Below are 13026 nucleotides of genomic sequence, written 5' to 3'. Positions count from 1 at the left end.
GTAGGGAGAAATGTCCCTTTGGATTCTCATTTGCAGTATAACTAACAGCAAACCTGCTCCAAAAGTTACAGTAGTAATGAATGGGTAGCTGTACCCGACCACAAATCCCATCCTGTAGGGAATGCATTTGAAGAAGTGGGTTTTTTACCCACCAAAGGTTATGCCCAGATAAATCTGTTAGTCTTTAAGGTGCCACCGGACTCCTTGTTGTTATCCTGTAGGGATTTACTGTAGGGGATGCTCCACAGAAATACATACGCGTTATCAGCTCTTTAAGAAGTCCCTTTTGATCCTTTTGCCCTCTTTCTCAACAACAGGCGCGTAAGCTTCGAATACCTAAGGTGCTTTAAAAACACTTTTCAAAGTCTTAGCTGGTGCGGCATGATTCCTGACTTTCAAAAGGGATTCTCATCCTGACTGGGAATCCTATCGGGCTTTTTTTAACCCTCCTGTTGCTCTTTGAAACTGCTAAATGAACAGCTAGTTGTATCGTTTTAATTACAAAAAGAAAAGGAGTACTTGTGGCACCTTAGAGACTAACCAATTTATTTGAGCATGAGCTTTCCTGAGCTACAGCTCACTTCATCGAAAGGAGTTATTTGCTTAGTTCTGGGTGGGGGAAATCGAGGTAAGCATTAGCGGTAGATTTGAATCACAGAATAGAACTTTTTCCCGAGCAACAAAACTCCAAGTCTATTCTTTTTCTTAACTTAAAATAATTACTCTCTGGGTTTTGGGGCGTTTGTAAGCAATTAAAGCCATAAGCATGTCCCATAAAGCACATGAAATTCTTTTGGGGGATTGCAGGGCCCAATTATTGTCCAATGTATTTCAGTGTAAGCTACCAAGCACGTGGGGACATTTCCCAGGGTGTGATTTTGTAAGGATTGTTTATTCTCTGCGCTCTTTTTAAAAAAACGATCTTTCCCCAGTTGTTGAGACACACCAGGATTTGTCAAGGGCCACACGTTCAGGTACAGCAGTGTAATTTTGAGACACACACACACACACTCACTTCTAGGCGAATTTGTAGGAGAAGCTGATGCAACCTGGTAACGTTGTGAAAATAGTTCTTTTATTCCGAACTGGACTGATGGTTGTCTAGGAGTCAATAAAATGTTTAGCAAGATATTGCTCCGACGAATCTACAAGCATCTCGAGAATGGAAGAAACAGTGGGGGGGGGGAGGGGAAATAAAGAAATACTGTACATAGGGGGGTTATAGCAAAATATTTAAACTTGATATTTGGCTTTGCTGTCATTTAGGTTCGGTGTCAAATGCATGTAGCCACATGTGGGGACACACTGATGAAGTCTTTAGTACGGTCAGAGAGGAGTAAACTCGAATCTCATGTTAATATTAGTTGATCAGAGAGTTATTCTTCTGGTATCAGTGAAATGCTGACTATTTCCAAAGCATTTCAAAGCTCTAGGGAGTTACAGTATTCCCCCCGGCTGCAATGAAACTGTCTTAATTTTTATAAACTATGCCTCGCTATCATTAAACTTCTGGGTATATCTAGACATAAATGGGAGATTCTGCCTTTCTTGAGAGTTTTATAGCAAACGGAATACACAACTTTATGCGCTACTCGGCGACCTGTTTACTGGAAGGGTTTTCTAATCCCCCCACCCACGCTTGAAATTTAGGACCCAGGGCTTTAGAAATTGATCATTAGGTGTAGATCTAGCTAGTTTCATACTCCAGTGCACCTAAAAAACAAAAAAATCTGTGTTCACGTTTTCAGTAATAAATTGTGTTGACTCTAATGTGTAATCTCGGAGGCCATTATCATTTGAAGTATTTTTTATTTTCGCGCTGGTAGATGGTTCATTAAAGGGTACAGCTTAATATTTGGGGCAAGCTGCCTTGCAGGGACGCTGTGCTCACAGCCAAACTTCAGAGAAATCAACTCGTCGAAAGCACGATCCTGCTTTTCTGAAATGGGCATAATTCTCTCAAACTTCCCTGCTCACCAAGCTTGCAAATTGAAGCACCGCCCCGCAGCCTAGGAAAGTTCACCCGCAGTTTATGCTTCTTGGGCATAACGGCGAAGTTGTTTGATTTGTTAGGGCGTTTCGTCGCCTTCCCTTCTTCACCTCAGCTCCCGGCTGCTTGCTACCGACATAATGAAAGAGCTGAAAGACTAGTCAGTGACATAGGGCTGTGTCACAATTAAACCAGGTAACGAGACACTGAGCAGATGTATTTTCGTTGCACCGTAAGATAAATGCAGTGTTAAATGCCTGACAACTTCCCAGAAGCAATCAGCAAAAGTTTACGAGTGCATAAACCTCAAAGACCATTCCTCGGATATTTTTTATAAGCCCCGCATTTAAAGCTTCTATAAATTCTTCTGCCTGCTTCCAAACCAAAGTTATTGGTGACTATTAAACAGCCACCTTCTTCAGGGAGCCCAGAGGAGTTTGATCCAGGATGGTTCACACCAAATGAGACTGGAAGAAGGTGGGGGGCTTTTGGGGAGGGTTGGGGGGAGGGTAGTAAATATAAGTTGAAGCTTGATAGACCGTTTGAACACTTAAGTTTGGCAGATCAGGAGTGAATGAACAGAAAGGTGGTTGATACATATCAGAGAGAGAGATGCAAGCAGGCAGACAGAGAAAGAAAAGAAAACAAAGGAAGATAGATAGATAGATAGATAGATAGATAGATAGATAGATAGATAGATATTGTGTTTAGTCAGGTAAACACTGACACCCCGGATGATGGCAGAAAATGGACGACAGCTATGGCCCACTCGGAAATTACAAAACTAGGTTTATGAAATATCATTGTTTATAACGTGACCTTATGCTAGTTGCACCTGTCCAAAGCGTGACAAAGCATTAATCAGTCAGATAACCATGCCCTAGTTTTGTGCTCAGGACTCTAATGATGATGAAATGTTTTTAGCACTGTAGCAACATCAGAGCCATGCAGTCTTTCAGCTCCCAAACTGCTTGCAGAGCAGATGAATACACCACCCGAAAAGTTTCAAGCAAAAGAGAAAGGCAGGATTAATGAAGCCATATATCAACCAGAGAGATTTCGCAGAAAGCCTCTCTCCGACGAAACAAACTGGGAGCAGTAAAATGTTCTCCTTAAACCATCAAATTATAATAATAGTATTCGTCATCCTTAAGTGATCAAATGAGTTTTTCAAGTTGATATTAAACAGATAAAAACCTATTGTAATTATCAAGCTCTTTGTTTATGATCCCAGTGAAAATGAAGTTGCTAACTTGAAAACAATAAACCTAAAATGCCTCTGAATTAACAGAGAGACAAGGTGGATGATGTAATATCTTTTAATGGAACAACTTCTGTTGGTGAGGGAGAGAAGCTTTCGAGTTTACACTGAGCTCTTCCTCAGATCTGGGAAATAATGGGTCATTTTGGATTAATAATGATAGAGGTTAACAGAAGTTATCTATAAGAAAGAAACTGTAGATTTGAATGTGCACTTTTGGTTTCAACCAGGGACGTTTGCACAAGCTAGATGCTCGACTGGGGGCTGGGGGGAGGAGGAGGCTGAATGGGGTGGGGGACTGGGTTTGTTTGTTCATTTTAAATATAAAGACACAAGGTGACTGAAGGCTGTATTGTAGCCATGTCCTTGCTAGATGAAATCTCAGTCAATTACTTTGAAAATCTGCAGCTTGGCTTCTTTTTAGTCTTTACAGGTGAATTCTTTACGTCTCTGTTGTTGTAGCCTGGTCCTTTCTTTCCTGAAACAAGGCACCCAACTGTTCTGATATTACCATTCAAAACCAGGTTCTGTGGCGAACCTCATTTGTGAATCTATTACAGAGATTAATAGATTATTTCTCCTTTTTCAACTAATTCTCAGTGGGCAAATTTAACCATATGGTAAGGAGAGAATTAGAATTTCATCACATTAGAGCAAAATGTAATGAAAAGAGTCCAACACCTGGGGCCATCTCGGAAAGACACAATTAAAAGGTTTTTAATGAAACCAGAGAAACCAGAAATTTCATAGCCTTCAGTAATTCTGCCACATACGAATGATGCACTGGAGGTGTTGGGAAATATTGTTTTTACTGATGTCATAAGAATGAAAACCCGCCACTAAATACCATGTGCTCTCAGTGCGATTACAATAAAAGGAGAAAAGGCTGCCTGTCTCTATTATTAGAGGATCCGCAGGACACATTTTAGACAAATACTTGTGTTCACACTTTAGTGTGAGAACCTGACTGTAAGGAAAGTGGGCCTTAAGGTGAGGAGTTGTAGCTGAAGCCCAGGAAATATAAATACGTGAGGGCTGACATTAATGAAGTACATGATCTCAAGTTGATCTGATACATTCAGAGGCGCAAACTCCCACCCATTTCTGAGTTAGGCAGGACCGTCCTTGTAAAGTATCCTTATTGCAAGGAAGGAACCTTTGAAGAACTGATCGCTAGGAAAGTTGGTCCTTAATTCCTATTATTTGCCCTCAGCTTAGTTGTATTGTAAAGCTGATGCTTTCATTTTTATTGACGCCCGGGGGGTAATTACCACTACGTAGCAAACCTGCGAGTGGAAACCTGTACAGTTTGGCTGGGGGAGGGGACAAAAGCAGCGCCTCGCAGTTTGTCCTCAATTTGTTTTGAAAGGGAGAAAAAGGACCGTCGTGTCCGAAGCCCAGGTGAACCTTTCTGGCGAGTCAGCAGGGAGCAGCCTGGCGTTTGCTATTCCACGCCATCCCTTTCGTGTAAACAGGGGTGGCGTGACTCTCTCTTGGTCAAGTCGGCAGAAGTCGGCTGGCCGCGCTCGGAGGAAGGCGCTCCAGTGGGCCCCTCGGCAGTGCCGCTCTGTCATTTGCTGAAGGAGGCGAAGAACAGCCCGGGCTCTAAGCAGGGCGGTTCGTGTGCTCACTGGCGAGTGGAAGGCGCCACACATGCCAAGCTAAAGGCAGTCGTTGGGTCCCTAACAGGACACAACGTCTTGCAAACATATGCGCGAAGCTGTGTCTACAGATGGCGGGGAGAATAATGGAGCGGGCGCCTTTTATAAAGCTCTAGCTGCTGCCTGTCTTCAGACCTGGGAAATGAAACTCTTCAGACTCAGGGCCAGCTAGCGCCTGGGCTTGTTTGTCACCGCTTTAATCCTATTAATTAAAGCGTTAACCTGATTGGGTAGAGAGCTCTGTCCCAACAGGCGAGTCTTCCTCATAATAACCTACTCGCCGAGCTAATGATGTAAAAGACTCCCCCGGCTGCTGGGGCCGGAAATCTCTTGAAGGTGAAGCCAAGCAAGATAAACGGCGGACGAGGGGGCTGCTCGCAGCTCACAATGCCCGAGCGCATCCCCTGGTGAGAGCTCGCGGCCAGCGGAGAAGGCGGCGCGGAGGAGCCGGCGCAGGGCGGGCAGCATGGAGCGGGCGCTGAGCCTGGCCGCGGAGGAGGACTTGTTCCACAAGACTCTCGGCGCCTCGGCCACCAGGATGGAGGCCGCCTTCCGCGCGCCCCCGGGGCTCGACCTGAGCCACCCGCGCGAGCGCCAGCCCTCGCCCCTCAGCTGCTTCGAGCCCGGCGAGGCGGAGGGGCTGCTGCAGCCCGGGGCGGCGCTGGGGGCCGGCGACCCCCTCTCGCTGCCGGCCGGCTCGGTGTGCGGCAAGTACGGCGAGAGCACCAGCCGCAGCTCGGTGGCGGAGAGCAGCGGCGGCGAGCAGAGCCCCGACGACGACAGCGACGGGCGCTGCGAGCTGGTGCTGCGCGGGGGAGACCCGCGGGCCGCCTCGCCCGGGGCGGGGGGCGCCGGGGGGGGCCTGAAGGCGGCCGAGGGCGGCTGCTCCAACAGCCACGGCCTGGGCGGGAGCAAGAAGTCGAAGGAGCAGAAGGCGCTGCGGCTCAACATCAACGCCCGCGAGCGGCGGCGGATGCACGACCTGAACGACGCGCTGGACGAGCTGCGGGCGGTGATCCCCTACGCGCACAGCCCCTCGGTGCGGAAGCTCTCCAAGATCGCCACGCTGCTGCTGGCCAAGAACTACATCCTCATGCAGGCGCAGGCTCTGGAGGAGATGCGGCGCCTGGTGGCTTATCTCAACCAGGGCCAGGCCATCTCGGCCGCCTCCCTGCCCAGCTCGGCGGCGGCGGCGGCGGCCGCGGCAGCCGCCTTGCACCCAGCCCTCGGTGCCTACGAGCAGGCGGCCGGCTACCCCTTCAGCGCCGGCCTGCCCCCTGCCAGCTCCTGCCCGGAGAAATGTGCCATTTTCAACAGCGTCTCCTCCAGCCTCTGCAAACAGTGCACGGAGAAGCCTTAAAGCCCCCGCCAGGCGCTTCCACCCGGGCAGGGCAAGGAGCTGGCAGGGGTGGGTGGGTGCGGGGGGGGGCGACTCTGGGCAAGGACTTGGGCTAAATCCTCCGTTTCTCGTGGTTATTAGGCTTAAGGTTTTTCTTTTCTTTTTTGGAAAGGGCCGGGGGTGGGCTTGGGGGCTTTCCTCGTGGAAGTGGTGACTTGATCGCAACCAAGACCTCAGCGAAGTAAAAAATCGCAATTGTGTGTGTGTGTGTGTGTGTGTGTGTGTGTGTGGACACAAAGAGAGGCTGAGAAATAGCAGCTGGGGGAGGAAAAAGGAAGCCCCCCTCCCCAGCTGATGTATTTCAATCCCGCTGACTGGGGCTCGAGAACTCTGCCCCAGCGAGCTGAGGCCAGGGGGTGGGTGGCTGGCTGGCTGGGGTGCGGTGGCGGGGGCTCCAGCTGCACGGCCATTCAGACAAATCAGAAGGGGCACTTGCAACCAATTTTTCTGATGCTGAGCCAGGCGCCAAACAAACTTGAAACGCAGACTTCTTGTTTAAACGAAACCAAGAGCCTGAACCGTTGCTATGAAAGACTGACTTGTATTTTTTATTGTCTCTGAACTTTGATCCTGTGAAAATGCGCGAAGTTTTGGCGAGAGTGATTTAAAGAGCGAGCGAGCGAGAAACACCCTACTCCGTGTGGCTGAAAGTGTTGCATTTTTAAAACAAATATTTATGTGCACCTTGTTTCTTTCCACGTTGCAATGATGTATAAACAAGACATGATATTTATTTGTTCTTCTTTCAAGGACCCTTCCACGCCAACAATATTTATCATGTGTTTAGGTCACGGGTCTTATGTGCAGTTTTTTTTAAAATGCTTCTAAAATTCTGTTTTATGGATTAACTTAAACTGTGTGCCAAGTGTTTAAAACGTTTATTTGCCAACAAGGTATACGCAGAACTATTGCTGTATCGGAGCTGCTTAGGTTGATGAAAGGTCGTCTGGATTTTAAGTTGCATCATCCCTGTATTTCAATTGAGCTTTAATAAATTGCTTCAGTCCAAAAATCACAGGAAAGGTGTATTCTTAATTCTCAATTAACTGACTTTTTAAAAGGGGGATTCTTTGCATTATAAAGGGTAATAGCGATTTACTTTTACAAGGCATCAAAGCAATAGCTCCTATGAGGGGGAAAAAAACACTTGCTAAGCTCATGTGTTCCCAGACGCTGGTTTTGTTTTTGGTTTTTTGTTTGTGTGTGTGTGTGTGTGTGTGTTCCCCAAAGGTATAGTTTAATTGCTCTCAATATGTATGTAAATTAACCTGACTGTGGATGATTATTTAAATTGAAATACTTCGGGCTGATTTACAGAACGTGTGATTTTTTTTTTTTAATCTAAAGCAAAATAAAATAAGGAGAAGAGCAAAAAGTGGCTATTTACCCAAAGTGAGCTTTCAGTCTGAGTTTGCATGGCTGGGTAGCTGTCTCTCTGCCATTTGTAAATCAATCCCCCCCCCCCCCCTTCAAAAACGAGTCCTGCTCCTTTCCACTACTTGCAGATAATACAAATTCGGACTGTCAGGTTGGATGGCGAAAGAGGAGCCGTCATGGATCTGTTGGCAGGTCATGGATGTGTAAAGAATGATATATATTAAATAGGTCAATCAGATTATGACAGCAATGTACGATCGTTTGTATGTGTATCTATGTCGGAAAGAATCTTTATTAAAATATTTTCAACAAACTTTTTATTATTATGCTGTGCTTTGTACCAGTAACGGGGGGGGGGGGAGAGGGGGTTTGAAATATCCCCTTTCTCTCTGGCTTTGCCTGGGTGCCAAGCATATAAAAATAGCATCGCTCAGGGACTGTGGCATTCAAGTTCTTGACACGGATCCATTGTTATCATTCACCTGTTTAATTGACAGGGGTTTGCCTCGTTGCAAGAAAGAGAAATGAAAGCAGTAGTGAGAGACAGAGGAAGAGAGAGAAGAGCCCCCAAGTTTGCTTGTAGGACGATTGAAGGCTTTCTTCACACTTCCAGCCTGGAGATGAAACCTCAGTCTGGGGGGTGGGGGGAGAGTTAATGCTGAAAAGATGCAAGCTGTTAGGGTTTTGGTATGTTCCCACATATGGCAGTGTTAACATGAGTAACGGTCTGCAATTCCTGGGGAGGGGAGGGGACACACACACATAAAACGTTTTTAGGTCCTCTTTGCTGTTCCTTGAACGCCCTGGGAGCTCGAGGCCACAGTCCAAAAGCCCCTCGCTTTTCGCACCCGAAGAGCAGTCAGGCTCGATTATAAATATAAACAAACCCAAGTGCTGAAGTGACTTTTACCCGCGTTGATCTGGAGTGTGAGCATTTACACGTGTGCCGGCTCAGGGGCGGTGGGGTCCCGAGAGGGAGGCACTACAGTTCTTCCCTCCGTGAAGCCCAGACCCACCGCCAGGTTTCCTTGGTGGGGTCGGTCGGGGTTGTGTGTATGTGCCCGCTGCATGCAGTATGCCCTATTTGCTGGCTCTGGGTAGTCTCAGCTTCTGAGAGCCCTAAATGGCAGCCAGCGTGGTAGAAAGGGATACATATTTCCGCTCCACTTGCCATCAAAGAGATTAATCAGAACCTGTAACTTTTCAGGAACCATAACTGTAAAGTGCCACGAAGCTGTGGGAAGGCAGCCCAGCCAGGGTGGGCAGCTCGGCCCCCAGGCGCAAGCAGAGCCGTCTCTCAGCATTTACTAGACAAAGCCTGGGTGCGTCTAATTATGATTATTAAAACAATTTCCATGACGATGTCTAATATTATGTTAATTTGAAAACAACTGTGTATGAAAACTGTCGACTATAATACCTAAATTCATTTAATGAAACACATCGTTAAGGCAATTAAACCTCCTGGATGTGATTAAGGAACATAATTACGACACTGTTCTGCGCCATAATTGGGTGTCTTTAATCAAGGGGTAAAGTGATCAGCAACACAGCCATCAGTTTGTATTGTTCTGTCTCTGCTGTCCATCATTCTGATTAGGAATTAACCACAGCCACCCGGCTGACTTGTGTGTGTGTGTGTGCGCGCATATTAACATCTCAGGACACGTTTGCTGCAAGAGTTGCTGCTTCATATTTCTCATGACAAAGGCGCCTTCCTTGAAATATCCCTCTCCTAGGTGCGGCTGCCTTCTCAATTCTTGCTAGAATTAGTACCGCGTAACAAATTGTGGAGTGGGAAAGGAAGATCCCAGGGGTTTCAATAATTCCGTGTGGCAATGCTATGATGATCTTTGCTATGGAAGGCAAGGTGAAGGCGGGGGAAGGGGGAGTCTTTATGAATCAAAGGGTGGGGCCAATTTTTAAAATAAGCCTGGCTCGTTCCTCTACTTTAGTTCAAACGCATCCCCTCCTAGGCTGGAAACCAGCTGCTCAGCACTGTTAAACAGCCTGCCCTGATCAGAGCTCTCTCCAGAGCTGTACCTGACTGGGCGCTATTTCCTGTGATCTGTGACATTCTTTGGAAGTGCCTTAACCTGCTGACGAGTGACCAAAAGTTTGCTAGAGAACAGCGACTTGCTACGACAGCCCCACTCCCCTAGGAGCGGTTCTTCCCAGGCATTCACTCGGGAAGCTTAAGTTGTCTGAAATTTGACATTTAAACGCCCGAGCTGGCAGTCGAGAGCAAAGCTAGTTCTGAGCCACCAATGTCGCTACCGTTCGCTAACTGTGTGCACGTAGGTGCCTTCCTAGTGGTTTCAGTTAACGTTGTATTTTTTTCAAAGCAATCCTCCAAGACCCACCCCCACCCTTCGCCCCCAGCTGCTTTTATAAGCTTGGTTTGCGCCAGAAAGAGTTAGCAGAGAGGATCCGCGGAGATGGCTCAGAAAACAAGTCTCAATCCCGGCCATCGCCTCCTGTCAGGGCGGGTGACTGATCTGACTTTATTTTTGTCGAGCCTGTGACAGTTTCCGAGCCGGTGCCGCTTTTAACACCTCTTGCCTATTCCCCTGTAAGCAGCAGCGTCGCTGGGAACTGACCCGGACCCGGCGCCTACACTGTCGCCCGCCCGGGCTTACCCATGGTCTCTGTCAGACGAGCAGTGTGCGGGCTCCTGGGGCGGGGGGATTTCCCCCCTTCAGCAGAACTGACCAGCCCCTGGAAGAGCTTTTGTTCCACTTCCAACACCCCGCCACACCGAGCCCGTTCAACCAGCCTTCTCCAAAACCACCCCTCCGCTCCGGGTGCCAAGACAGACTCCCCCCCACCCCCTTTCCCCAGTTCTAATCCTGCCCCTGTCCCAGCGTGAGTGACATTGACTTTCCTAATGTAATGACTTATGAAAGATATAAGCATGTGTTAAATTGAATCCTTCGTTTAACTGTTAACGGTGTGCACTGGGCACATTTACGTATTAGATGCTATGGTAACTAATTACCGCTGGAAAAAGGGATAATACACTTTGGAGACTTTGACAAATAATGATGAGTGTGCACAGCCCTGCTGGCAGCAGTCGCAGCGGATCTGCTGGAATGAGTAAGTGACTAAATGAATGGGTAAGTGAACTTGTGCGCACGGAGGGGAAGAGATAATGAATAGTGGTCAAGTGAGTTTTCTTATTCAAACCTTTAATGAAAATGTGATTTAGGATGGGGGGGAATGCGGTGCTGCCTCTAAACGTAATTAAATTGCGCAATATAAACATCAGAAACATAAATAAGTTTGCTTTTAATTAAAATGCAGCCGTCAAAGTAAATTACCCACGTGCTAGGAAAGTTTGCAGCAATTAACACTTTTTTTTTAAGTGGGTTGTTGGTAAAATAAATGAGCCACTCGTGCGTATGCCATCGCAGGATCCTTTAGAACTGTGATTTCGCCCATTGCCAATACCCTCAGGGGCGATTTAAACTGGGCTTTTACTCAGATGGCGGAGCGAGTCATTGCCTGACAGGTACACAACTTTAAAGGAAGTCGGCTCCGGGCTCCGTTGCAGTGCCGGGTTAATTCACAGGGCCTGGGTTGTCTGACTTTTGTTCCCCTTTTTAAAACAAGATCGCCCGTTTTACATAAACATTAGTTTAACAGATTGCCATGGAGAAGCGAAGCTGCTGCTTCGCCTTTCAAGCTGGAGTACGGATTCTTTAGATGCACTGTCTACACGGAGACTGCCACCCATTGCAGTCCGCTTTCCTTGTGCAGTGCCTCTAATTGTCCTGGGTTTTGCGCTTCCGGAGGCTCGTCCTTGCTCCTCCTTCTCTCCAATCAGGCAGCTGGAAATGCCCCACTGGGATGTTCCCCTTAGTGCTCTCGCTCTCCTGGGGCAGGTGGATTTCCAGCTCCGGCACTTCCTGGAGTTTGGCTTGTTGGTGTGGACAGAAGGGAAGGTTATTTCGTGGTACTTCTTTCTTCCCTTAACGCTCCAGCCGTGCCAGGCAAGACAGGGGCAGAAGCTCGAGGAAGAATGTTTATTTCCTTCCCCTGAGTCTTCACCTGTCCTGACCCTTCTGCGCTCCTTCCGAGAGACCCGAGTGGGCTCGAGTCTAGCAAAGTTCACCAGAGTTTAATAATGGGTTGTCCCTTCCCATAGAAAATACTGATAATCGTTCAGTCAGGAGTAGCAAGGGTTAAGCAGATCAGGTACTATCGCTTCACGCTGCAGTCAAGTTGAAGTACGCAGTTGCTTGATTTGGCTTTTCCTTTACACTGAGGGGTAACTCGGAAACTAAGGTTAGTTAATCAGTGCTGTTGCTGAAGAAACACTGCAATACGTTCGGTGAGCAAAAGCTTGTGAGCTACAGCCCAGCCCCTTGGCTTTACAGAATAATGGCTAGATCAGCTCCATTTCAACATGCTAATAGAAATGCTTTCTAAGGGGTTTGCTTTAATTTGCACGGGCTATCTTCAGGCAGACTTTGCATGCGTTAATCGTTTCCCAGAGCCCGTACTCGCCCTTGTCCTCTCAACCCGATTCAGAGACGTGTAATACATCATGAAATAAATGTATATTTCAAGCATTTGACTGCTGTATTTGTAAATTCATATCTGCACCTGTAAGAACTATGATCTGTGACTGATTTGAAAGCTATAGCAAAATGATGCATTGTAGATAAACCACCATTTCCTTAAACCTTATATAATTGTCACAGATTAAAATAGAAAAGAAAAATACATTTCTGCTAGGGGCACAACTGAAACTTTAATGACACTCAAACTGCTAGCCAACCCTAAATTAACTTCTTCATCACACCTTAGAAAGGTATCAGTGGTTATCCAAAGCAGCTATTATTTCTTCTAAGAAGTTTCAGAAGAAAGTTCACCATGGATTTTTACAAATCTTTATCATTTGCCAACGTTTTCCAATATCTTTCCAATATTCAAATATCTCTTTTTATGGCTAACTGCTCTTCTCTTTTATATCAATATACATATTTAGGTCCAGGAATTCAGACGGGACATATGCTAACAGACTAGCTAATTAGGAAACCCCATTTCTTTTATTCCACTCAAACAGTTACTGAAGAAGGTGGTGTTTTTAGGACTGTCTGGTCTCTCTCTCATTCTGAGGTCAGATGACTAAAAAGTCATTGGAGGTGTGTAATATTTTAATTTGAGGAAGTATTAAGTCATAACCCACAAAGGAAATAAGTGCAAAGTACTATCCCTCTTGCTGCCTTAAAATCTAATCAGATAACACAAAGTTTAATACTAAATTGTATCATTTAAAAACCTCAATTAAATTTAGTGGTGTTCTTGGACATATAGCCATGTTCTTAGAGTG

The 13026-nt window shown here is 46.6% G+C and overlaps 1 protein-coding gene across 1 annotated transcript; it reads left to right on the top strand.

The window, feature by feature from the left end:
• Positions 1–4164: 4164 nt before the first annotated feature.
• BHLHE22 (basic helix-loop-helix family member e22) lies at positions 4165–8001 on the top strand. The gene has a single exon (XM_048840797.2). The coding sequence runs from the start codon at positions 5379–5381 to the stop codon at positions 6270–6272; it is 894 nt and encodes a 297-aa protein (XP_048696754.1). The 5' UTR covers positions 4165–5378; the 3' UTR covers positions 6273–8001.
• The last annotated feature ends 5025 nt before the right edge of the window (positions 8002–13026 follow it).

This window comes from Caretta caretta, chromosome 2 (assembly GCF_965140235.1).
Source record: "Caretta caretta isolate rCarCar2 chromosome 2, rCarCar1.hap1, whole genome shotgun sequence".
NCBI classification, from domain to species: domain Eukaryota; kingdom Metazoa; phylum Chordata; order Testudines; family Cheloniidae; genus Caretta; species Caretta caretta.
Note: the sequence above shows the minus strand (reverse complement) of the source record. Positions and strands in the feature narration are given on the sequence as shown.